The sequence below is a fragment of the Drosophila teissieri genome, chromosome 2L, assembly GCF_016746235.2.
Source record: "Drosophila teissieri strain GT53w chromosome 2L, Prin_Dtei_1.1, whole genome shotgun sequence".
NCBI classification, from domain to species: domain Eukaryota; kingdom Metazoa; phylum Arthropoda; class Insecta; order Diptera; family Drosophilidae; genus Drosophila; species Drosophila teissieri.
This window is the reverse complement of record NC_053029.1, coordinates 14488598-14511181: the sequence shown is the minus strand read 5'-3', so window position 1 is coordinate 14511181 and position 22584 is coordinate 14488598. Positions and strand designations below refer to the sequence as shown.

Here is a 22584-nt window from a genome sequence, read left to right as displayed (position 1 = left end):
ATTTGTTAGATTTTACCATTGCACAGCACTGGCATTTGGTATATTTCAATCGCCTTTTGGGATTATTTTCTAAACTGGTACTGGTGTGCTTTAACGGTCCTTTTACGGTCACACTGCAACCCAGACGAAAAAAGACGCGAAAAGATGCAGAGAATATAAACAACGGTGAGATAATAATTAAACAATATGCCACAAGACATAATTTTTGAGTGACTAACATGACAGAGTAAAAAACGGAGAAATTACTTTCTATGTAGCCCAAAGAAAAGTTGAGACTGTGGGCAGGTGTGTGTGTGTGCGTAGCTGAAACGACTACTTAAGGCACAAAGGGTGAAAAAAAGCGGAACCAGAAGTTTCGGTGGCTTCATAACACCAACAATTAGATACCCTCTGTTATTACTCGATCGTAATCCGGATCAGAGCCTCAAATTGTTGCCCTTGGCAACATCTTCAGCTGCACAACTTGCACATATGTACACTCACACACACATTCACTTCAGATGAGTTTTCCCAAGGTAAAAAGGAGGCGAAAAGCGATGAATGAATTATTTGAGTGGGCTGAACGGCGGGGAAATCTCCATTTTGGTGAATGATTCTGCCAGCGGGAAGCAGGGAATCTCTGCTAATTGGCCGTTTTGCTGCCAGCCCGACTCATTAGCGGCTTTTCACATGTCACCAGGTGCTGCAAGTGTATGCGTGTGTGCGCCCGCTCGTATGTATCGTATGTACATTATGTATCCGCACTATATACCCCGTTAAACGGTTGTTTCTCGCCCTGTCTTGAGCTCGGATTCCATGACAGATTATGCAACCCACTCTATCTCCGTCTCTTTCGAGCTGCTCCGATTCTTTGCCTTCACGAAAATGGCATTTAAATTAATGGAAAAATATACATAACGAAATGCCATATCAGCGGATTGGTCTTATTTATTGGTAGCACTCCAATTTAACAACTACTTTCTCGCTCTACGATTCGAACGTACATATATTTACATATATAATTTAATTATTGTCTTAGATTCGTGGCACTTTTTTTAGCCATATTTTTGCATGTGTATTGCTCTTTTTTTCTGTCTGTGTGCTGGGCTATTTTTGTATCGTTTTTTCGTTATTTTTTGTTTGCATTTGTTTTGGGCAGATATCTGCTTGTGCGTTGAATATTTGCCATCTACAGTCATATTTACTTTGCGAATCAAGCTCTTTGGAACCTGAGATTAATTCGAATACTCCTGCGACCATCCATCTTGATCACTTTTTCAAAGTGCCGGCTTATCAGTTTTATGGGCTCATTTGCTCTTATCAGCTTTTCCCCAACAGCTGGCCACTAACCGTTGTCAATTTATCAACAAATAGAAAAGCTTTACGCCTTCCATATTCCATTTACATACATATATTCGACGTGGCATCGGGTCAGCCACTCGAGACATGGTAGCTATATTATACAATGAATTACTTTATAGTTTCGCGACTTTTTATCCCAAACCCAAACCCATTGAGTAATAATCTTGGCAACTGTAGTATACTATATATTATACGTAATTGCTTTGTTGGTGCAGGTTGTGGTTGCTGGGCGGCAATTCATTCGATATACATATCTGTTTATAAACAAATGCAAGGCGGCGGCATTAAGGAAAATTAAGATATATGCTAAATTATAATGGCCACTTGCTGATTCACAGCGATGCTGATTACGATTGTTTTCCTGACCATTTATTTCAATAAAACTTGACGAGTGCTTTAATACCTATAAAACCAAGGACTTAAAGCAATAGAAAAGCATAAAGATAGCAAATCTGCAAAAACAAGTCAAATTGTCATAATTTTTATTAACAACAATAAAATTTTGAATTAAAAAAGTTGTGAAAGTAATCATTTTAAAGTATGACCTACACATTTTTTGTTTAGTGTTTCCATTAAAAGTTAAAAGTATAATCAGTTCTTAAAATATAGTTCACATATAGTAGTTTCTAGCATGCCTGCAAGTTCTTAATCTTCATTGCGTGCGAATGAAAATCTGGAGTTGGAGAAGAGGGAACTCCTTCACATCCAGACAGACACCATCATAATGCATTATTTAAAAAGAATACTACAAAAGTTCCCTCTCATTTTCTGTGCGTCGCCATTCGGACACGCAACTGGACTGTGCGTCCTCCACCTCCTTTAGACCACCGTTTTATTTATATTATTTACCTAACTTATTGATTTTGTTCATTCCACGTTCTCGCTTTTTCCTTCTCCCGCTGAAATGAGAGTTGCGACACAATTTTTGGGCTCCCGAAGGGTAAAAGCAAAATCAATAATGACCAAAAACCTGAATTCGACCAATTTAGTGTCCAGACATCCATAATCTGCAGAATGGGCATAGCAGTCGTAGGATATGCGCAGTAAACATAGTCGACTATAACAAAATATGAGATATATTATTATAAATAATATTCTAAAAATACTCTTGTTTTCTCACCTTACAGGTGTACTATGCGACCGTACAAATATTTGAGATTACATACTGAAAAATGGAAGCAATATCGAAGATTTCCCTGATATTGTGTGCCTTGTTTGTCGTGGTCAACGCCGCAGCGGCCATCAGTGGCGACAGCACCCACTGTCAGGCCACATACAGCAGTGCCGAGGCGTACCTGGCCCAAAGCCCGCAGCAACATCGTCCACAGATCAGGCCCCGGACAAGGACCTGGCAGGAGCACGAGTTCTCACTGCTGGGCTACAAGTTCCACCTGCCGTTCGTGGGTCATGCCGTCGACTCGGATCTAGATGATAGTGACAGTGATGAGGGTCTGTGGCTGGATGCGGCGGACGCCGGAGCAGAGAGCGTAGAGGTGGAGGAGCATGAACTTCCTTCGGTCGGTCACGTCGATACCTCGGGCAATGTTTTTAAGCTTAGCTGCGAGCATGTGGACCTGAGGCGAGTTAACCAGGAGCTGCTCTCCCAGCGAAGCTCGCACATTAACTACAACCACCTAATGCTGTCCCATGTGCCTGCGGACCTCAATAGTCCCCTGAAGCTGCCGCAGCTCGAAAGTGTGAGGGAATTTACCTGGCAGAGCAGTGACCTTAAGGATGAATCGCTCAGTGAACTCTTCACCCGCCAGCCGCACTCCTTTGAGTATGTGGAACGGCTGAATCTCATCGAGAATCGCCTGGAGTGCCTTAATTGGGCCATTCCGCTGGCCGTGCGTCGCGTGAAAGTACTTAAAATGAGCGGTAATCGACTGAGCAATTGCAGTCTGATAAACCTGCAGCATATGAAGCAACTGCAGGAGCTGCACTTGGACAGAAGTGAACTGACTTTCTTACCGCAGCGCTTCCTGGGCGAGCTTAGCGAACTGCGCATGCTGAACCTCAGCCAGAATTTGTTGACGGAGCTTCCACGGGATATATTTGTGGGAGCTCTGAAGCTGGAGCGGCTCTATCTATCCGGGAACCAGCTGAGCGTCCTGCCATTTATGCTCTTCCAAACGGCAGCCGATCTCCAAGTGTTGGATCTAAGCGACAACCGCCTGCTTTCCTTTCCGGACAACTTCTTTGCCCGCAATGGCCAGCTTCGTCAGCTGCACTTGCAGCGAAATCAGCTTAAGTCCATCGGCAAGCACAGTCTGTACAGTCTGCGAGAGCTGCGTCATTTGGATCTTAGCCAAAATTCTCTGTCCGTCATCGATCGAAAGGCGTTCGAGTCCCTGGATCACCTGCTCGCCCTGAACGTGTCCGGCAACAACCTGACCCTGCTGTCATCCATCATCTTCCAGTCGCTGCATGCCCTCAGGCAGTTGGATCTCAGTCGGAACCAGTTCAAGCAGCTGCCCAGCGGCCTGTTTCAGAGACAGCGCTCCCTGGTGCTGCTACGCATTGATGAGACGCCCATAGAGCAGTTCTCCAACTGGATATCGCGTTATGATGAGTCTCTTGTGGATCCGCAAGTGCTCAGTCGCTTGCGTTACCTTTCCGTGCAGCAGAATCGGAAACTAACTCATTTACCCGCCACCTTGTTCGCCAATACTCCAAATATAAGGGAGCTGCTGCTGGCTGAGAACGGATTGCAGCAGCTGCCCACACAGATCTCAGGGCTGTCGCGATTGCAGCGACTCAGTGTACGTGGTAATAGCTTGGGATCGCTGCCCGAAAATATCAAAGAGCTCAGACAGCTGCACTACCTTAATATATTGGGCAACGAGTATCAGTGTGACTGCAGCATGTATTGGCTGACTGCGTGGCTGGCGAATACCAGCACTAGCCTGCGCCACCAACTGCCCCATGCACAGAATAACAGCAATGGCAGTTCCAGCCAGACGCCACTGGACACATACGAGAGTATCGACCATCAAATCGATGCGCTTAAGTGTCAGTATGGTTATCCCGGCGATATGCTCCGCGTGCTAAGCAATCTCAACTGCTCGGTGCCCTCGGTGGTGCAGTTCTCCGAGCCAAAGATGCACCTGCTACTCTCCACCGCCAAGCTTGAGTGCCAGATATCAGGGAGTCCAGTGCCGGACATCATCTGGGTGAGTACAGCAGCATTCTTGTATTGTGATCATCGTGTTAGTTTGGGCAATGTTTAATGTAAAATAGTAGTTTAAAGACAAGCCATTACTCAGTATAACTGCGTATTAATGGATATATTTAGGTATCGCGTATGATATTAGTATCTATTATGCCCTTTTATGATAACCAGTCTTATTAGTTGATCCTTTAGCTTCCCTAGAGGTGACTAAATGCATTATTCTTCCGTTACATTTTTATGAGGCACAGAGTTAATCGTTTACCCCTTATCAGGTTACACCACGCAATAAGATCTTACGCCACCATGCTGACCCTGACAAGCGACCGATCATCATCGATAGTAAGGAGGATGCTCACCAGCCACCGAGTGCCCAGGAGCTAGCTGCTCTGATGGACGAGAGTTACATCCAGTCGTTGAACTGGACACGTCAGAATAGTCTAGAGGGTCGACGCGTGGTGCTGGTGGAGAATGGATCGCTGCTGGTGCACAATATTTCGAGAATTGACAGTGGGCTCTACACTTGCTATGCCTTCAATGTGATGGGCAAAGCCTCTGCAGGATTACGGTAGGACTAAATAGTTAATATTATGTTAAAATACTTATTAAAAGGGGTTTCCCCTTTCTCGCAGACTGTACATCGATCCCATTGTGTTCTACCGAGTTAAGATCGGTAGCATACTGTTTGGCACGGCACTGGCTACCGCATTCCTACTGCTAACCCTGATTGTGCAGGGATTGAGGAGTTGCCTGTCACGCTGGGGAATCTGTAACCGCTTCTATTGCTGTATCAATCGGAAGAAGAAGTCACCGCGCAAACGCCAAATATACGCCATGCTCGATAGCATCGAGACCTACAAGAGCCAGCAATTGGAGAGGCTGAGAGAGAACTACACCCAGCAGGTGCACCGCATCCGGGAGAACTGCGCCCAGCAGGTGGAGTGGATTCAGAGCAGCTACACCAGCCAGGCCAAGCATATTCGCGAGTTCCGCGATATAGGCTCGAATCACCTTACCACGCTGAAGGACCAATACTACGATCAGGTGAAGAAGGTGCGCGACTACTCCACAGGCCAGTTGAGCTGGGTGCGGGAAAACTACGTCTTCCAGAGGAACAAAATCCGGAAGTTTAGTGCACATCAGGTATTGCGCCTCCGCGAGGGATACAAATACCAACAACAGACGCTGAACAAGGTGCTGGAGAACCTTCCTAGTTTCTACTTCGAGAATTGTCGTGGACGATGTGAGGAGGACATTGCCGAGGGTAAAATATTACCAAACACTATTAAGTCGTATTTATATTAAAGTTCCTTTTATTTTTCAGACATAGACTGCTACTTCAAAGGCCAAATGGACTTTGGTGGCTCCAAGGAGCTGCACATACAAAAAATCAAAGCGCGCCTATCTGCTAATTATTCAGCCAGCAAGGCGTCGCTGTACTATACCCCACCAGACGATGATTTGCTGCACGGCTCGCCACTTAATCTGCAGACCTCCCCCATCCACATCAACTACATAGATGAGAATCTGGACCAGCAAAAGCAGTTGGAGCACGATTTCAAAATGGAACCTCAGCTATTGCTTACAATGCCCCATGCTCTATATGAATCCCGAAGGCGCCAGCAGCAGTGGTCAGGCGGCTGCTTTGGCGGCAGCAGGGGCTCTTTCGCAGTTCATAAGCGTGGAGGACAATAATCAAGAGCAGGAGATGCAGCCGCTAAGAAAGATCAGTGCTAAGCCACTGGGGGTGCCCGAACTGAAGGACTTGAACGATGTAAAGAGCTCAAAGTCTTGCCCGGCCATTTATAAGGTTTCCAAACAGCGAGATGGTAGCACTCTTCATGAGCTGCAGAAGGAGGGCGAAGCACCCTACCAAATGCTTCGCCTAAATCCCGTGGAGACCACTTCGCTGACCTCCTCCGTTGCTCCCGCGATGCAGGCGAGGACGGAAAAGCTGAACATTATCCTGGACGAATGTGGCGCGGCGTCGTTGTGCAAGCCGGAGCAGGAGGCCGGCGAAGGAAATAGTGAGACTCCACCATCCGAGTCTAGTTGTGAGTCCAACAGCTTGGCCGCCAGTTGCGGCGATGTCTGTCAGGTCAGCAGCAAGCTGGCAAACGCCGCCTCATTATCATCTACTGCAACCAAGCCTGAACATGCCAGCACTTAGAGATTTTTTAAAATTTAAAATTAGTAATTGTACTGAAAAGTAGCGAAGATATAAACTGTATAGAAGTACGTGAATCAAACACACATCTGCGAATGAAGTTAATGTTAATGGTTACGCTATAATGGTAAGGCGGACAACAATAATTAAAATTAGAGTTAATTAGCAAAACACATAAATTCAAGTGCTGAACATTAGGAAACATCGGAACAAGTCGTATGATTCTACCGACAGATGATCAAAAACCAAGCTTAAAGAATTTAAAAATGAGATCAATTCACACCTGGAATCTATAGCTAAGATATCACGTCAATAATACTTGAAAAGAGCCCCCCATTTGTGATTTCATTACTTAACGAGTGTAAAGCATCAAAACTGTAAAGTGCAAGGCGTATTTTAAAGTGAAACTGACAAATTTTAATTGAACTGTATGAAAATAAAAACGTATATAACAAATAAACCTTTACCATATATCAATTGGCGAATCCTTTCTTCCAGCTCAACAAAAGCCTATAAAATCGATGAAATCATGCCATGCCAACGATTTAAATTATTTAAGATATACTATATATTCTTTCATTTGCAGGAAACATAAAATAACAATAACAAAACCATGTGGATAGAAGCAGCATTCCTAAGGATCTGGCACTCTGGCTGCTTGAGGATCTCGATACAGCATGGATTGGCATCAATTTTGCACACCTCGCTCTCCGTCTCCACCTCGCTGAGATCGGTGATATCGCATTCGCAGGGGAAGCACTCCATCTCGCCGCCCTCTTCGCCCTCGGCTTCCTCACCCTCACCATACCAACTGATCTTCTCCTCGCTGCGCATGCTTGGCTCAGTGGAGAGTGAACAGACGGACAGCTCGGAGTCGGAAATGGCCAGGGGCACGGGCTCCTGCGGCAGCAGCGAAAAGTCATACACGGCCATCTCCTGAGCGAACCACAGAGTTGGTTCCATTGGAACCGCTTCTCCCATTTCGTCCTCCAACCGCTCTCAGCGTCCTCCATCTCGTCTTCGTTGCTAATCGCCTTCAAATTGTAACTGGCGGGCAGGAAGTAGCCCAGCAAGAGGTACCGACTGTTAAAGCTAAACACGGCCGGTCCACTCGGGTACAGGGAATCCCAAATTCCGTGGAGTATTGTGCACTTGTCCTCGTTCCCGATATACAGCTCGAAGGGACCCGTTCGCATGTTGCTGTTCCAGGTGGACTTTATTCTGACGGACAGGCAACAGCCCTCCGTTCCGCTGTTAATGTTGTATATTCCCACTCCATGACGTTGACCCTTGAACCAGTCCCCCGAGTAGTTGTCCCCATTCACATAGTTGTAGCGCCCCTTTCCGTGCTTCAAGTTCTTTCGCCAGTTGCCCTCGTACACGGACCGTCCGGATAGATGAAGATGCCACGCCCACAGCGCTTCCCGCAGCGTACTGTCCGTAGTACCGTGATCCATCCTTAAACACGTACAGCCCGATGCCGTGACGGCGACCCTTCCTGTAGTTCCCATCATACTGATCTCCGTTGGGGAGGATCGCCCAACCTCTGCCTTGCCTCTGTCCCGCTGCATTTCGACCGCCTATGTAGAGCTGCATCGAGGAATATTATTGCTTACTAAAAAACTTATTTATATTAAAGAAAGATTGGAGCCTCAGATCTGCACTACTACTTTCAGCAGCCCGTCCTATTCTGCAGAACCAGTTTGCAACTTACGCCTATATTGGGTCCCAAATCCTCCTCTTCCTCGGGCGCCGACAGGTCCTCCTCGGACATTTCGGTCGTGGCCATGGTGATTTTGAGTTAACTCGCTTCTTCGGTTCTTTATTGCCGAGTGAAGTACAGATTTTTACTTACGAATTACTTTCAGGAAATATTTGTGTATGCATTAAATAAATGTATTCTGTCTGTATAGTTAACTTAGCGAAGACTACTACAATAAATATCAGAATCGAAGAATGATAGGATCGAGGGCTACGTTTTCGCATAGAAGTAGTTGGCCAGGGGATATCGAATGGTCAAAGCAATTAGTGTGCACAGCACCTGCAGTCCCATCAGCATCTGGGTGACCACTCGCTCGTGGACAGGTCCGAAAATGACCAGGACAAAGTTAATGAGCGTTAAGTTATTGGTCCTCACAACTCCGTCCGCTTTGGTGTGCCAGCTAATCAGTCGCAACTTTCGCAACACCGTGACCATCAGGCGACCCGGAGCGTTGAGATCCTCCAGGCGGAACTCCGTGGTGCTGATGTGGAGCAGATCCGTCTTGCTGTCGTACTGGGGCAGCCGGTGACGCGGACATGGCACAAAGTGGAACAGCTGCGGCGTTGAGTACAGGAAGTTCAGGATCTGCGGCAGGAAGAAGAGGAGCAGGGTCTTGCTGAAGTGGCCCAGGATTCCAACCACGGCAAAAGTCATGCCGGCAAAGTAGCAGTAGGTGTCGCCAACAAACACCTGCGATGGATACCTGAGAAATAAGTGAGATAGAAAACATATTACAACCCAAAGCTATAATAATAGAATATGTACTTCTAATAGGAATTTAGATCAAAATGATGAAGAAAAGAAAAATTAACTTATTCATCACAATTTTACTACATCTGTGTCCATTTATTTTTGGTTTACATTTTCTAAAAATGATAATTACTATATTTAAGAAGACGGAAAAAGATTATAACGTATACTTAAGTTTCAAATAATATCCTTATTATTTCGATAACAGTAGAAACCAGTGTTGTAAGGCCCGCCGAAACGAAGCGGCCAGATTATAACTGCAGCAGCGAAACAGCTGACTGAGGACATTTGCGTCAGCTGTGCGGGGGAGGTGAGGGGTACCGTAAAATTTTTGGGCGTGTTTGCCAGCGAAAGAAAAGCGTGAAAAGTACGGAAAATAGCAACGGAATGAGCAGAAAATACTGCAGAAAGTGAACCAGTGACCATGGTGAGAAGCACAATCCTGGCCACCCACACACAGATACCAGGAGCCGGCCTGGGACGGCTGGCCATCACCAAGAAGCTGGTGCTCTGGTTGGTGCTGGTGCTGCAAGTGGGTTTCATCGGCTGCATATGGCTGCTGCAGATGAACCGAGGCCAGGAGTCACAGCAGCGGAGTGCAGTGGACCAGGTTGGCGGACAGGTGCACTTCGTGGCCAGCGGCGAGGCTCCGAGGGAAAAGACACACCTTGTGGGCGGAACCCACTGTCCGCATCAGCAGGACAATGTCAACCGCTACGACAGGGACTTTTATCAAATGAGGGCGGAACGACTGAACGAATCCCACCTGCCCGACTACCACGTGCCCGCCTATGTGGACGCGGAGATGGGCTTAACGCCCGCCCTGTGGTGCTATCGCGAAGGTACCATCAACGAGAGCCAGCGGCTCAACGATGTGGACTATTTGATGGCGCCGCCGCAGTGCAGATGTGAAAGTGGCTGGCACGGCAGAGATTGCGGCCAGCCGGAGATCATATGGCGAGCCCTGATGACGCCCAATCGGGCCAGCAAACGAGGCGGAAGCCCCCCGCTTCAACTGGTCGAGGCCAGTCCCACTCCCCTGCACCGCCTGTTCTATATGTTGGAACTGGGGGCCTGGGACCACCTTAGTCTGGAGCTTTTGGAGCTGCAAATTCGAGCCCTCATCGAGGTTGTGGACTACTTTCTCATATACTATGTGAGCAACGGCAGCAAGGAGCGGAGTCTGGAGAGCATGCTGGGCAGCCAAACAAGCTACACGCTACTTCGCTGCTCTTCCGAGAGCAACTGCAGCAGCTCAATGGCCTACAGCCACTTTAGGAGGCAGCTGTGGCAGCAGTGTGGTGTCCAAATGCAGGCGCAGGATCTGCTGCTCCACGGGGACAGTGGAACCGTTTATGCGCCAGCAGCCCTCAAGTTTCTCAAGTACTATGCAAAGGATGTGCTGCCGCTGAAGTTCCGTTTAAAGTACAACGTGTATGGATTCTACTGGCAGCATCCGAAAAAGACCCTCTTGAATGGGGTGATAAGTTCCTTGGGGCACCTGCACAGTGCCCAATTGGACGCCCACCGGCTGCACCGGCTGGCGAGCAGCACATTAGGTGATCTCAACCACTACGGCGGATGGAACTGCGAGCTGTGTCTGCCTCCCGAGCAGATTGTGCTCCTGCTGCAGAGCTCCAGCCACCGAAAGCTACCAGTAAAGCTACCCAACGATACCCGCAATGCCCACATCGATGCCAACTACATGCAGCAGTTGATAGCCAATGGAGTTCACATCGATGGCGCCACGCAGCTGCACCGGTTGCGGGAGCAGAGCGAGAAGTATTTTGCTCCCGAGGAGGCGCTGCTGCACAGCAGCCAGTACGGCCAGCTACTGGTGAATCTATACGATGTGGACGTCCTGGAAGATCTGCAGGACGAAGACTAACTACGCCTGTCAAAGTGTGACTTGGGCACGGCACCCTATCGAACCAGCATAAGCCTACGAATATATATTTATATGTGCCTGCTTTTGAGTCCCCATCAAAGTCTAACAATCTCATAATCATCATATCATACTCTGCCTAATCCACTCATGCGAATGCCCTTCTGTGTTTTTGGCCAAGCGAATTCCAAATTTAGTATCTCAGCTCAGCAGACAGGACAGATAGACCCGCCATCTGTGATAAGAAAAACCAGAACTAAACAATGAATTTATGAGAGGAAGTCGAAACGATACATCCAACTGAGCGAAGTCTCAAATTTGCTGGAAAAAGTTGTGAAATGGGTTGAACGGAATTTAACATTATTTTTAAGATATAACACACACGATCTGTATGAGAAAGCTTTTTAGATTTACTTTAAATATTGATACCAATTATCAGAAGGCAAGCTAGATTTAAACAAATTTGGATTTGGTTACAATTTTGAAGCGTTATTTGTGTTATTAGTTTATTACTTAGGCGCCCTAATTCTAATTAGAAGAAAATTTGTTAACCTTCCAGATCAATTCAGTATTTATAAATAAAAATCAATTGGATTACTTACTTGTTGAACTTCCAAAGCGCCAGGGTGGTGGCCAGGAAAGGCAGCATGAAATAAATGGAGAATATATGCGAATCCACCTGGTGGCCGAGCAATAGTTCGATGGCATTGAACAGCAGAATGGAGCCCGCAATTATCAAGGATTGTCCCACCTCCAGGCCATTGATGCCCGCCAGGATGTTGATGGCATTTGTGCAGAAGACCGCCAGCATGCCCATAAAGACGTAGTACAGGGCACCTTAAAGAAATCAAAATATTTGTTAGCAGGGAACTAAAAACGTTTCTTCTAAATTTAATTTCATTGAAGTTGCAACTTGATCGAAAGATCTTCGTTTCTGGGGAACCTTAGCTACCTATATTCAGGGTGGTCCCAAACAGATTCCTCGCAAAGTTCGGCATGATAACCGTAGTGGAGTTATAGTTGACGTAGTACACCATAAGCAGCGGCAACGTGGCGATGGTGGGCAACAGTAGCTTGTGGCGCCATCGCAGGTCGAGAACGTCATCGGCGAAGCCCAGAAAGATCATGCAGCAAATGGACAGAAGGGCGGCAATCAATTCCACGAACTATGCGGGGAATAACAGTCGATAAGGTGGCTCACAAAGACATCAATCAATTAGATAAATACCTTATCATGTGGAAAGGTATCGGGTTTGCCTCCAGTAATCGCATCCGTGGCAGCTGCCTCATCGAAGGCAAAGGGAATCGGTATAAACAGAAACAACGAGACCAGGAACACACAGCCAATCAGCACGCCAAAGGATTCAGGTCTACAGATAGGAATCATTTCAATTAGAAATTGGTGTTTTACCAAGGAGCAACTTCTTACACTTGCGGCTTGTCCTTTTTGCACAGATCCTTGCCAAAGAGATTGGCCTTGATGAACATCTCCCGGAAGCGGGGAATCATCCGAACAGTCATGCAGTAGGCGGCGGCCGAAATGGCCGCATTAATGGCTATGGCAACTCCCGACATGGTCGGCCTTGAAAATCCGCCTCCACCTGCACCTGCACTAATTCAATTAGGTGGTGCTGCTCAGTTCCCAGAAATGGGCCTGAGGCACGCGTACGGAGTGCGTTGATTGAATATTGGATATGGGGATATTGGAAGGCCGTGGATAACCAGCCAATCACTCGGTCATGGTGCAGAAATCAATTACGCCGACAAAAGTACACGCAATTGAATCTCGAATTGCTGATAACAACAAACTCAGCTGTTCAACAGCTAGTGTGCCCGTACCTTGGGCTTTTGGACGTACCAAACAGCTGATTTTGGTTTAACAATTCAAATTACCAGTTATAAAATACCACAATTTAATTCACTCAATTTTGCTACTTAAACAACATATTTTTATTATTAAATAAAAATCTCAATGTAATTACGCCTCCACATTAAAAGTCTGATAACTTAATTTTCTTTCTTTCAAAAAATTAAAAAATTAAAATAAGAGTCGTAAAATAAATAACTACCAAAAGTAAAAACAGCACTAGATGAAAAAGGCTTAACTTTATTTAATATCATTGATTACAGCACTTGGACCAACTGCGTTATTACACATATAGATAAAGACATCTACAACAAAATAGATAAAATATGTGGCGAAATACTTGTTCTTTTCGAGCTTCCTTGGTTGAGCTTGTTTAGCTTAGATTCAGTAAAGATTGCTACCTATCCCTGAAGAAGGGGAAGACCTTCTGCAGCTCCGCCTTTGACTTGCAGGCCTCCACCTGCGGCAGGGTCTCCACCAGATTAAGCAGATAGATCTGTAGCTGCTGACGCCGTTCCTCCACAAATACCAGGTTCATGTTGCCGAAATGCTTCTTTGGCGGAAACTCCACCGCGCTGACCACCGGATGGGTCTTTAGCAGTGACTTATGCAGCTTGTTAAACTCGCTGTATCGTCTGAAAAAAGTCCAGTGCTCCAAACGCTGCCTCATCGTGATGTGAACCTCGTAGGTGTAGTGGGAACCAGATCGATGTGTCTTTGCCAGCTTTACGTGCGGAATGGTTATCAGGAAATTGGAGCACAGCGATGAGCTGGGGTCGATGCCGGTCTCCTCAAACTGTTTTGTGAGCCTTCGGATGAGAAGGCGGTTCTGTAGGCTGAGCTCCGCCACGCGGGTTTCCAGTAGAGCGCATCTTTCGTTTAGTTGGTTGACATGCTCCTCCAGCACCGCTTGCTGTTGGTTGTTAGCCACGCAGTTTGCAGAAGAGGACGACTTGCTCCATTGCGAGGACGTGTCGCTTCGGTCTTCGTAGAGCTCTGGCTCTCCAACATGCGCGCCAAATTCTGGCAAGGGCGTTTTAAGAAACTCTAGCTCGGGTTCAATAGGGTCAAAGGGACCCAAGTTGACTTCTTCCTGTGGCTTGGCTAACTCCTGTTCGATGGATTCCTTAGAGAGTAGTTGCAGTACCTCCACTGACTCGATGGGCTTTAGAGCACCGAGCAAATCCTCTGTGGAGCTGGCGCACTCAATGGGTCGTTCCACGGCAATACCAGGTCTTTTTTGGCGTCCCACCACCGGCACTGGACTGGTGGTAAATATAATTGGTTCCTCTTTTGCGGGAACACTTGAAGTTAATCTCCTGGGTGCATTAAACTCTGTCGCGTCCACATTGAGGGCGAACAATACATCCCTGAGGGAGTCTATGATCTCTGGCAGCTTCTTGGCCGCCTCATCGTTGAGTAGCAGGGACCAAGGGGTGTAAAATCGATGCAATTGCTCTTCGTCGCTCAACCAGGTGAGGACATGGCTATGCAGGCGCTTCTCGTTCAGCGTGGCGCGTATAAAGGCACGTCCTCTGCCTACATTCGTCCAGATCTGCTTAAGATCCATGTACCTCTGCCGTTCGTGGGGCGTCAAATGCGTCTGGCAGAATTCCCAGAAAGTGGCGTCATTGTTGTTGCTGCCTCCGCCCGCATTTCCAGACACTATCTCCTGCATGTTCTGGATGAAACTGGAGGCACTGAAGGAGGAAGTGCTCGCCGATTGCCTCAGTCCGTATGACATTAGGTCCTCGAAAGATTCGCAAAGTTCCTGAACAGATTCATCCCGTTCCGTGGCCAGTTCTTTTCCACTGAACTTTTGCGAAATTTGATGCGCACTTTCCTGGATACGACGAAAGATGTCCTCACGTCGTTGGCCAAAGGTGCTGCCCGCCAGTTGGCTGCGCATGCTCCGGAAGCCTGCCTCTGTAGGCATCGAGCTGGATGCATTTTCTGGCATTCTTTGTGGATTTTATTTTACTAATAATATTTTCTAATCATTTTTCTCTCTCGGCTGTGTGCCAACACTGGTTGCTTGACAACAAAACAAGCCGAACAGTGTTGCAAGGTATTAGAGTGGGCACGTTCAGTACTCCGATTAGTGATTTTAAGTGTCTGTGACTCGGCATTAGACTTTAAGTACTTAGAAAGACCAAAAATTATAAATAATTACGAAACTATTGACAGTGTTATCAAAATAACTAATGAATAGCTGACTGGGTCACAATTCATATTGGTAAGCAAAGTACAAGAATTTCGACTGCAATTGGGCTTTTGCTGTAATAAGCAGTTTTGTACAATTATCGATAAAATAACCACTTAACAAAAAGTCACTCTTTGTTATTGCTAGCTGAACGCGTCCACCTTTGCACCCCTGGCGATTTAGCGGGCAAAAGAATGCCAAAACGCTGTTGTTCGACTGTGCAGCCCTGGCACTTAATTGCCATCCCTGCTCGGCGCAAATGCAAAAGAAGTTAGCTCACAAAAATCTGTAGAAAACCATTACTAAACGTTTGAAAAGGCAAAAAAATGTCGTACCACAAGTGCTAGCAACTGGGGAAACCCAAGTCGAACGCGTTCAACGTGCAAAAGTGTAAGTTTGCAGCCAGGGGCAGCAACATCGTGCATTTTCTTTTGTGTTCGCGTTCGCTGTCTGCGCAAACGCTTCATTGACTTTTCGAGAGTGAACCTATCAATTGTAACCAAAAATTTGGATATATGTTCGAACTTTATTCAATGGCCAGTTAAGTGAAACTTCCCGCGGCGGCGTCGCCAAAGGTAGCCCCAAAATTCCGACCGCCACGGAAGACTTTAATCACATTTCCGTGCCCTTCCCTCCCTGCGCAGCAGCTGCGTGCAGAAAAGCAAAAGTAAAAAAAAGGAAGAGAACAGAAGGAGGCAAACAAAACGGACAACGAGGAACACTGGGAATCGGTCGGGATCTACAGCCCATATGGCCGAAACATTTGCCGGGTCCAGGAGCTTTTCGCAGCTGAACGAACTGGGATTGGCATAAAATTGCAGCCAAATAAGCCAACAGCTTCTAATAAGTTTTCGATTAGGATGCTCACGTTTGGCAGTCTAATATCTAGATTCGAAACTTTATTTTAAAATTCCGAATCAGTTCACAAAGTAAAAATTAAATAAGTTGTAAAATGTTTAGATTGGATAACTTAGGATATATTTTGGCCAAGTTTTCCAAACCACAATAAGTTGTAATATTACAAAATAGTAAACTGTTTAAATATGTTTGTTTTGCAGCCAATGTGAGTTAGAAAATCCAAGGAACGCGACTCGCAGCAAAGAACGCAATATTTGTTGAAGAAAACCAAGAAAGTGGTCCCATAAATGCTTTTGCCATACTGACAAATCCGGATTCGATAGCACCATTCGCTCATAATGAATCCAGCCGAGCTGCGCATGATGTGGATGAGCAGTCAGTACAATTCGGAGCGCATTACACTGGAGGATGCGGCCACTCTGTTGGGTCATCCCACTGTTGGACTCTCTGTCATGGAGGACCTCTCCGCCCATCAGCCAACATTGGTGAGTGCAGACGGTTTGATTCAGAAGCCAATCTCTCAATTCGAAGACTAATAAATATAAATTGCTGCTAAATGGAATCGCGAAAACAATAAACGTGTCTTAAAAAGGCACTCCTTTATATTTGATAGTCCTCGGAGTCGGAAACAAACCCAAATTCCTTAGGTTTAAACATGTACTCTTTGGGGATTGGCCAAATTTCCAAACTATCTTTTTTGTCTGTCTCAGTTAAAACCGATTGGAATTTGTTTACTTATTTCTTCTACTTTCTTTTCTATGATTTATGTATTGGTTACAATTTAAATCTCGACACAAAAACACACATAACCAATGATCGAACCTCAACCTGAACCACCTCCAATCTCCAAACCCACACTGCTCAACAAAAGGACATGAATCCGATGATGAGCCTAATGGGGGGAGATTTCACTGGTCAAGCGGCGGCGGCCGCTGCGGCACTAGGTGTACAACCAGGCACCCTGATTGCCACCAACTCGAACAACCTGTACGGATTTGCCCACATGGGTGGCCTGCAGCAGCAACTGCTCCAGCAGTCGGCGGCGGCGGCAGTTTTCCAGAACTATGCGGAGGCAATGGATAACGATGTGGACAACGGTATGGTTGGCCTGGCCGCGCACGGCGGTGGTCTAATGGGCGTGGGTGTGGGCGAGCAGGTTGTGGACGATGACGACCAAGTGTACGGTCAGAGGGACAATAACTTTGATGATAATGGATCAGGGCTGGAGCCCAAGCAGGAAATTATCAACATCGACGACTTTGTGATGATGAACGAGGACAATAATTCGTACGATGGCACCGACTTCATGACCTCCTCCGATAAAGACATTTCGCAGTCCTCCTCCTCCTGCATGACACAGATGCCTGGAGGCTTGGGCGTCCCTGGAGTCGAGCACGATCTTTTGGTTCCACTGCCCGATGGCCTGCTGCACCACAAGCTCCTGGGCACAACCCTGGCACCTGCGATGGGTACGCTTAATGGCAATGCCTTTGGCAACATAATGGTCAACTCTGAAGCACCATGCGTGAGCTCCAGCAAGCAAATGCAGCGCACCTACAGTACAACCAAGGGAGCCAACTCCACCGCAACCACCGCCAGCTGCAGTGCCTCCACGTCCTCCGCATTGCGATCACAACGCAAGACGCGCAAGATCGAACCCGTAAACAGGCCAGGACTGGTGCTGAAGACACCCATCGCCTACAGGGGAAACATTGACCCTTCGGTGATCCCCATACAGAAAGATGGCATGGGTAAGGTTGCTGTGCACTAGAGTGGGTCGATTCTTAATTAGACCATTGTGGGCGGAGTGTATAACTTAAAATAACACTAAATGGTAGAAATATTAGTTGATGTTATGTATCATTAAAGTTCATCAATTAAATATGCATTTAACTTGTCTAAAATCCCAAAGGCCTTTGTCTAAAAGGCTTGTTCTATAGACTAGACGTATACAGTTATTTGTTTATAAGTAATAGGTAATTATTCGGTTATTAAGCAATGAAAACCCCCGTCCCTGTAAATCTGCAATCGACCCACTCTACACGATATTAATTTTCAAGCTTTTTAGTTTATATCCTAGTTTAGTTTCACTTATCTTATAATGTTCGGTTTGGGGCTGTTTTGCAAGAATTTGGGTTTGTATAGCAGATAGCAGTTAAATGAAATACAAAATTGACATTTCTATGCAAAAGTCATTAAACGATTCATTTTTTTCTTCTACAGCTGTCTGTAAACGTTGCGGAGCCATTGGAGTGAAGCACACATTCTACACAAAATCGCGACGTTTTTGCAGCATGGCCTGTGCCCGAGGCGAACTGTATTCATTGGTACTTAATACTAAGATGGAGGGAGACCAAGCAACCACTAGTTCCCCAGATCCTGGAGCGGGTTCAGAGTCAACCGATTTGCCTGGCGATCAGCAGCAGTCGCAGTCGGATATTGAGCTGGATCTGCATGCGGCGCATATTAAGAATGCCAATTACCGTTTTCGCATTACGGATCAATCGAAGATTACCCAGTTGAATAGCTTCGGCGAACCCATGTCTCTAGGCGGCGATGCAGCTGCCAATAATGTACAAATGGCAGCAGATGAAACAATTGCTGCGTTGAACGGTGGAGCGGTGGGAGATGCCACAGCTCCGGGAAGCACCGAGGAGGGAGCATCCACACCCAATTCTTATCTGAGCGCAGCTCCCACGCCCAAGGCCTTACGACTCTTTAAGGACATCTATCCACAGGATGACTTGCCGCAAATTCCCAAGTACGAGCGTCTTCCGGTACCGTGTCCGCAGATGGAGAAGATAATCAGCATTCGGCGGCGGATGTACGATCCCACACACTCCTACGATTGGTTGCCCCGCCTTAGCAAGGAGAACTTTAATGCGGCACCTGTCACTTGTTTTCCTCATGCACCCGGTTGCGAGGTGTGGGACAATTTGGGTGTGGGCATGAAGGTTGAAGTGGAAAATACAGATTGCGATAGCATCGAAGTGATCCAACCGGGTCAGACTCCTACCTCGTTTTGGGTGGCCACCATCCTGGAAATCAAGGGCTATAAGGCCTTAATGAGCTACGAGGGTTTTGATACGGACTCGCACGACTTCTGGGTGAACCTCTGCAACGCCGAGGTGCATTCGGTAGGTTGGTGCGCCACTCGGGGCAAGCCACTAATCCCGCCCCGCACCATCGAGCACAAGTACAAGGACTGGAAGGACTTCCTGGTTGGACGGTTATCCGGAGCCCGCACCCTTCCCTCCAACTTTTACAACAAAATCAACGACAGCCTCCAGTCGCGCTTCCGCCTTGGCCTGAATCTCGAGTGCGTGGACAAGGATCGCATTTCGCAGGTGCGCCTGGCCACCGTCACCAAGATCGTGGGAAAGCGTCTCTTCCTGCGGTACTTCGATTCCGACGATGGCTTTTGGTGTCACGAGGACTCGCCCATCATCCATCCAGTTGGCTGGGCAACCACAGTTGGCCATAATCTGGCTGCCCCGCAAGATTACTTGGAGCGCATGTTGGGTAAGTGGGCTATTATAAATGATTTTTACAACTTTTTTTTGGACACAACCTTTTCTATGTATCTAGCTGCATATAAAGATTTTTAATACCGTTTTCATATCATTCTCACTTTCAGCTGGTCGCGAAGCCATGATCGAAGTTCACGAGGACGACGCCACAATCGAGCTGTTTAAGATGAACTTCACCTTCGACGAATACTACAGTGACGGCAAAACCAATAGCTTTGTGGAGGGCATGAAGCTGGAAGCGGTGGATCCTCTTAATCTATCATCCATTTGCCCGGCTACAGTGATGGCGGTCCTCAAATTCGGGTACATGATGATACGCATTGACTCCTACCAACCGGATGCCTCAGGGTCGGATTGGTGAGCTTTAAAGGCTTCAATTAAAGTCAGCAAAATCAACAAGACTCTTTTGTCGTTTTAGGTTCTGTTACCATGAAAAGAGTCCGTGTATCTTTCCGGCGGGATTCTGTTCCGTCAACAGCATTTCGGTTACCCCACCCAACGGCTACGACTCTCGTACATTCACCTGGGAGGGTTATCTACGGGACACGGGAGCCGCAGCCGCTGGGCAGCATCTATTTCATCGGATTATTCCTGACCATGGATTCGAGGTGGGTATGAGTCTGGAGTGTGCCGATCTCATGGATCCCCGTCTCGTCTGCGTGGCCACGGTGGCACGAGTTGTGGGTCGACTACTCAAAGTACACTTTGACGGGTGGACGGATGAGTATGACCAGTGGCTGGATTGCGAATCGGCCGACATATATCCAGTTGGATGGTGTGTATTGGTGAACCACAAGCTAGAAGGCCCACCAAGGGTTGCACATCAGCAGGCCCCGAAACCGGCACCAAAGCCTAAGATACAGCGAAAACGAAAGCCCAAAAAAGGAGCAGTGGGAGGCAAAACTCCAAATGACAATAGCACTCAGTCGGGTAAGTTATATTTCTAAATGAAAACATTGGATTAAAGCCGTGAAAATAGCATACATCATTATTCCAAACTTATGCATTTCCAATTGTCATTCTAGTCAAATCCCGTACAATCGCGCTCAAGACCACGCCACACTTACCCAAGCTGAGCATCAAGCTGGAGCTAAAGCCGGAGCATCACAATGCTGCCTTTTACGAGAACAATCAGCCCGAGGAGGAGGGCGACGAGGAGGATCCCGATGCGGACGGCGATGGAGACGGAAGCACCAGCCACATCTCCGAGCAGTCCACGACACAGTCCTCCAGTGATCTGATCGCAGGATCATGCAGCGGAAGTGGCTCCGCCTCACTGGTAACTCTCGCCACGGGCAGTAACAAAACGGTAAAGAAATCTACTACTAAATCTCCTGCGCCACCAACTGTGGGCCGCAAAGCCACTAGCTACATTGCGGTGAGTACATAGCGGAATAATAGTGCGTAGAGTCATCCATCTAGCCAGCCAGCCTGCTTGCCCGCCTGAAGTCCAGCTCATGCATCTAAAGGGAGATCCAAAAAGCATAGTGGTTTTCGTTTAAATATAAAATCCTAATTAATCTAGAGGAACATAGAATTCCTTTTTATTTGACATGATTTTCGTTCAAATTAGAAGCATTTACTTATGTACCAATTACTCTCTAATAGTTTTTGCTAAGCTTAAGTTTTTGTAATTTTATATAAACTAGATTGTCAAACCCAACCTAAACCACTGTGTTAAAGCTCCGTAACACTACTGCATAAATGTATATAACCGAAATCGTTCATAAAACGCCAATTTGTATATAATTTAGTTTACGCACTGTTATTTTTGGTACTTGCAACAGCCCCAACACACCGACATCCAATCGTTCCGCCATTAACCCATAATGGAATACCACATTAAACGCTCACTAATTGCGCTCTTTTTTACCCCGCTGTAGAACTCCTGTGCGACGAATAATAAGTACATTCCGCGTCTGGCCGACATCGATTCGAGTGAACCCCACTTGGAGCTGGTCCCGGATACATGGAACGTGTACGACGTATCCCAGTTCTTGCGGGTCAACGATTGCACAGCCCACTGTGACACCTTCAGCCGGAACAAGATCGACGGAAAGCGACTCCTGCAGCTGACCAAGGACGATATCATGCCACTTTTGGGCATGAAGGTGGGCCCAGCATTGAAAATCTCCGACCTTATTGCCCAGCTTAAGTGCAAGGTTAACCCGGGCAGAGCCAGATCCCACAAGACCAACAAATCTCCGTTTTTATAGTGCGCGGATTTCAGTTTTTTCAAAGCGAAACGAAAGTTATCACCGATAGAACACACACTTTTATACGTGTACACTAGTGCTTATGCATAAAGAATATATATAACAAATATATATAGATATTGAAGTATTTTGTTAGCAGTGGAAATCGAAACACAAACGTTGCCTAGAATGGATCAACCATCCATGATACAATTGTATAACTAACTCAAGTCTCACAGCGCGTTATTTTATACCGATTACATTGTAAACCGTAGACCTTAGCCGTACGCTCATGTTATATCAGTCAGAGTTCTATATCAACAATTGTATAGAGATCATTGAATTGGGGACAGTGACATTTTTTTATATCACACATATTTTTATAAAAGTAAGAGTAATAACGATGCATGCAACACATATATTAACTTTTATATATGGGGATTGCACAGCATGGGTTTGTAAATTGTACATAAAAACCGTCGCCAATTATATAGGACCCAAGAATATCATATTTTATATAGAACCAAGCGCAAGCAAACAACCCAGGCAGCATGTCCAACTTTCAGTCGTAATCCGAGCGATTGCAAGTCGCTCCTAGTCCGTAAGATCCACGATTACTAGCCGCTCTCTCCTTCGGTTAACTTCTTTCCGGTATCCCACATCTCTGCAAGAAGGAGGGCATTATTGGTGTAAGGCGAACTTTTGAAGAAGGCAACCTTAATGATAAAATATGTATTTAGATATCCCTAAGGTACCAGCTAATGTCAAAATACTTTAATAAAACCGAATTCAAAATTGCAAGTATTGAAATATCGCCGAATACTTTTCATCTTGGTTGGGTTTTTTTTTGGGTCCAT

The 22584-nt window shown here is 46.5% G+C and overlaps 6 protein-coding genes and 1 pseudogene across 8 annotated transcripts; 3 read left to right on the top strand and 4 right to left on the bottom strand.

The window, feature by feature from the left end:
- The first annotated feature begins 80 nt into the window (after positions 1-80).
- LOC122618734 lies at positions 81-7137 on the top strand. The gene is given in 6 exon segments (XM_043795295.1): positions 81-165; positions 2469-4514; positions 4786-5078; positions 5143-5774; positions 5835-6093; positions 6095-7137. Coding segments are annotated over 5 exon segments (3771 nt in total). The 5' UTR covers positions 81-165; positions 2469-2513; the 3' UTR covers positions 6681-7137.
- A 116-nt stretch (positions 7138-7253) lies between these two features.
- LOC122620380 lies at positions 7254-8490 on the bottom strand (annotated as a pseudogene).
- Positions 8491-8562: 72 nt separating this feature from the next.
- Positions 8563-12881, bottom strand: LOC122617709 (UDP-N-acetylglucosamine--dolichyl-phosphate N-acetylglucosaminephosphotransferase-like). Its single transcript, XM_043793666.1, has 5 exons — positions 12504-12881; positions 12303-12444; positions 12027-12240; positions 11677-11911; positions 8563-9142 (listed from the first exon to the last, which is right to left on the bottom strand). The coding sequence occupies exons 1-5, from the start codon at positions 12647-12649 to the stop codon at positions 8650-8652; spliced, it is 1230 nt and encodes a 409-aa protein (XP_043649601.1). The 5' UTR covers positions 12650-12881; the 3' UTR covers positions 8563-8649.
- LOC122617698 (beta-1,4-mannosyl-glycoprotein 4-beta-N-acetylglucosaminyltransferase-like) lies at positions 9448-11610 on the top strand. Its single transcript, XM_043793654.1, has one exon. The coding sequence runs from the start codon at positions 9614-9616 to the stop codon at positions 11075-11077; it is 1464 nt and encodes a 487-aa protein (XP_043649589.1). The 5' UTR covers positions 9448-9613; the 3' UTR covers positions 11078-11610.
- Positions 12882-13165: 284 nt separating the features above from the next.
- Positions 13166-15043, bottom strand: LOC122622898 (sorting nexin-29-like). The gene has a single exon (XM_043801558.1). The coding sequence runs from the start codon at positions 14899-14901 to the stop codon at positions 13339-13341; it is 1563 nt and encodes a 520-aa protein (XP_043657493.1). The 5' UTR covers positions 14902-15043; the 3' UTR covers positions 13166-13338.
- Positions 15044-15162: 119 nt separating this feature from the next.
- On the bottom strand, positions 15163-15611 carry LOC122620045. Its single transcript, XM_043797361.1, has 3 exons — positions 15480-15611; positions 15276-15390; positions 15163-15218 (listed from the first exon to the last, which is right to left on the bottom strand). Exons 1-3 carry the CDS (start codon positions 15609-15611, stop codon positions 15163-15165), a joined length of 303 nt encoding a protein of 100 aa, XP_043653296.1.
- On the top strand, positions 15369-22537 carry LOC122611949 (polycomb protein Sfmbt). Of its 3 annotated transcripts, none has more exons than XM_043785378.1 (8): positions 15369-15534; positions 16203-16487; positions 16874-17753; positions 18226-19524; positions 19640-19889; positions 19951-20462; positions 20558-20841; positions 21416-22537. In XM_043785378.1, exons 2-8 carry the CDS (start codon positions 16341-16343, stop codon positions 21746-21748), a joined length of 3705 nt encoding a protein of 1234 aa, XP_043641313.1. In that variant the 5' UTR covers positions 15369-15534; positions 16203-16340; the 3' UTR covers positions 21749-22537. The 3 variants fall into 3 exon arrangements, with proteins under 3 accessions (XP_043641313.1, XP_043641312.1, XP_043641314.1); XM_043785377.1 differs by having other exon boundaries at positions 20558-20910; XM_043785379.1 differs by lacking the exons at positions 15369-15534; positions 16874-17753 and having other exon boundaries at positions 16363-16487.
- Positions 22538-22584: the final 47 nt, after the last annotated feature.